Below are 2,815 nucleotides of genomic sequence, written 5' to 3'. Positions count from 1 at the left end.
GTGGCTGGGGAGAGGGAAGTCTGGGCCTCCCTTCTGAAGCTGCTGCCCCCGCGACCCGACCCCGGATAAGCGGAAGAAAATGGATGGATGGATTCAGTTAAACTAATTAACTGTTGTGTTAAATGTGATTATTGATTATTGGTGTGTTTGTCTGGACTTCATGTAACCCGATTAACGCCGCCGGACCGACCACCACAGCATGCCCCCCACCTGCCCTGCTGTGCTCACCCCTCGCCGTGTCCCCTGTAGGAGGCGCTCTCAGCATGGCTCTGCTGTGTTCTGGTTCTGTTCGGTAGAAGCATGAAGTTCCACTTCGTTTTGGTTTCCATGACGTTTTCCTCATGTTTTCCTCCCTCCTGTTTTCCTCTTTCTGTTCACTTCCTGCCTCCATCTTGTGCTTTTCCCGCCTCCACCCGACGCCCCCCCTCCGTCCGTCTGCACTCAAACACTCCACCACACGGCGACCACAGGGTGAAAATTCATTCCTGCAGGCCACCGTAGCCAAGCTGGGCCCGCTGCCGAGGATTCTGGGAGACATCTCCCGCTGCCTGTCGGCGCCCACGCCCATCCAGCAGCAGCTGAGGCGTTTCCAGGACAACAGCCCCGCCCACAACGCCAGCGGCAGCGTGTCGTCAGGGCTGCAGCGCATCTTTGAGGACCCCGCCGACAGGTGACCAATCAGAAACCAGGTTACTCTGAGACAGGAAGTGGAGTTATGCTGCTGTAACATTAATGTGAACAGCGATTTCTGCCAGTGACCTGATAAAACAGCATGAGGTGTTTGAGCCAAAGCAGCTTGAAGGTTAACACACCTGCAGAAACACAATCAGACATATTCAGATGGTTGATCTGCCCAGACGACCTCTGACCTGAGAACCAGGGAAGTTCCAGTGAATGAGGGAAGCTGATCTCAGAGACGTTTCCCACAGCAGGGGTTCTCCAGCTGGAAGCGTCTTCCAGCCTCCGCAGCTCTGTGGTCCGGTTAGCTGTGTCTCCATGCTAGCTGGGGTAAAGTTTAGCTTCCCCTCTTGGCTCTGGAGCCCCTGCTGTGAGGGATGGCAGCCAGTCTGTCCACTTTGGTGGAAACGATAATCCAGAGATTCCTTCTGCAGAATTATGAATAAAATGTATTAAAACTCCCAGCAATCATTAGAGACAGGAGGAAGCTGCGTTCTGTCTCTAACGTCGGTGTTTCTGTGACTCCCTGCAGCCTTCAGTCTCCGGTCGCTGAGCAGACCGAGGCCTACGGTCGGAGCCAGCGCCCCCTGCTGGCTGAGCAGCATCCCTCTGCCAACACCGCCTTCTCGGATCAGGAGGAGCGGGACGGCCTGCTGCCCAACGGCCGCAGCGTCTCTCTGGTGGACCTGCAGGACTCTCAGAGCCTTCATGGCCCCAAAGGGCCCCCAGCGCCCCACGAGGCCCCTCCCCGCCTCAGCAGGGTGGGCTCTCAGGCCTCTATAGGCCACGCCCCGCCCCCAGTGACCTACCCCCACTCCAACCCGGTGACCCCTCAGCCGGCGACGCACCAATCCAAAGCCCCGCCCAGAGACGGCCAGCCGCAGAGCGCGCCGCAGGTGAGGCGTCCGCTGCCGCCGTCGCTCAGCCAGCAGCGCGGCCTGCAGCCGCTGTCCTTCCAGAACCCCGTCTACCACCTGAGCAACGCCGCCCACAGCCTGTCCGCTCGCTCCGCCCACTCGCTGCAGCGCGACTCCAGCTCCGACAACCTGAGCACCGAGAGCTCGCACAACAGCCACAGCAACTCGGACGACTTCGGCAGCCAGGTGGGGGGCAAAGGTCGCGTGGCATCCAACAGCAGCCTGGACGAGGTCGGCAGCAGGCGGAGCACCCAGAGCGAACAGTGCTCCACCCCACGCCGCCACCCGCCGCCCGACCTGCCGCTGGGCGCCGCCACTGCTGTCGCCATCCCCCGCCAGACTGCCACGGCGGGCACCGCCCACATCGTCAAGGTCGAACAGCAGAGCCGCGGAGGGGGCGGGGCCAGGACGCCGCGCTCTCAGCCTCAGAGCGCTTCGCTGCGCAGCAGCAGCAGCGCCACCACCGAGCCAGCGCCCTCCAGCCGCCAGCCGTCCACCAGCGGCCTGGAGAACGTGACTCCGCCCTCCAGGAGCGCCGCCAAGCAGTCGCCTCAGGTACGGACTCTCGTTTATCTGAGTAGCACAGCAAGGGGTTGATTTGAGGCAGTTCGACGCTCAGCAGGAGCGCAGCAGATGTTACGGTCGGACAGCTGGCAGGTGGAGGTTCCGTCAGACCGTCAGTTCCCAAAACCACACCAACAAATAGAAGGGCATCAGTGCCCCCATCTCTTTAGACCGCAGGAGGGCTCATCCTGGAAATGTTCTGGTGGCAGAAGGCCAACTTTGTAACTGCCTTTATGTGGCTCTGAAGGTTCAGGTCAAAGGTCGTCACTCCTGCCAGGTCTCAGCCTGACCTGGTTTCCAGCTGTAACAGCTGAAGCTCCTTTGAGGTGCAAAGACAATAATTCAGTTTTGTTTCTGTTCACCTGCATAAAGGTATGGCACAACATTACAGCTCTCTGATTGGCTGAGGGCCTGTGATGATGTCACGATCTGTATCCAGGTGGGAACGCCAGTGGAGGCGGCGGCCATGTCTCCGGTGGAGAGGACGGCGGCCTGGGTCCTCAACAACGGCCAGTATGAGGAAGAGGAGGGAGGAGAGCGGAGCAGGGAGGAAGGCCGGAACACGGAGAAGGTAACTGGTCTCTGGTCTCCAACTGGTCTCTGGTATTTAACTGGTCTCTGGTCTCTAACTGGTCTCTGGTCTCTAACTGGTCTCT

The 2,815-nt window shown here is 59.9% G+C and overlaps 1 protein-coding gene across 1 annotated transcript in view; it reads left to right on the top strand.

Moving 5' to 3' along the window:
• Window positions 1-2,815, top strand: part of rasal2 (RAS protein activator like 2) — a 26,341-nt gene that overhangs the window by 17,146 nt on the left and 6,380 nt on the right. The window contains exons 9-12 of the mRNA XM_017309905.1: window positions 199-245; window positions 297-670; window positions 1,211-2,150; window positions 2,599-2,730. Coding sequence (XP_017165394.1) covers window positions 199-245; window positions 297-670; window positions 1,211-2,150; window positions 2,599-2,730 — 1,493 coding nt within the window. The remainder of the gene's footprint in view (window positions 1-198; window positions 246-296; window positions 671-1,210; window positions 2,151-2,598; window positions 2,731-2,815) is intronic.

This window comes from Poecilia reticulata, linkage group LG17 (assembly GCF_000633615.1).
Source record: "Poecilia reticulata strain Guanapo linkage group LG17, Guppy_female_1.0+MT, whole genome shotgun sequence".
Lineage (NCBI taxonomy): Eukaryota > Metazoa > Chordata > Actinopteri > Cyprinodontiformes > Poeciliidae > Poecilia > Poecilia reticulata.
The sequence above is the reverse complement of the archived record's forward strand: the minus strand, read 5'-3'. Positions and strand labels throughout refer to the sequence as shown.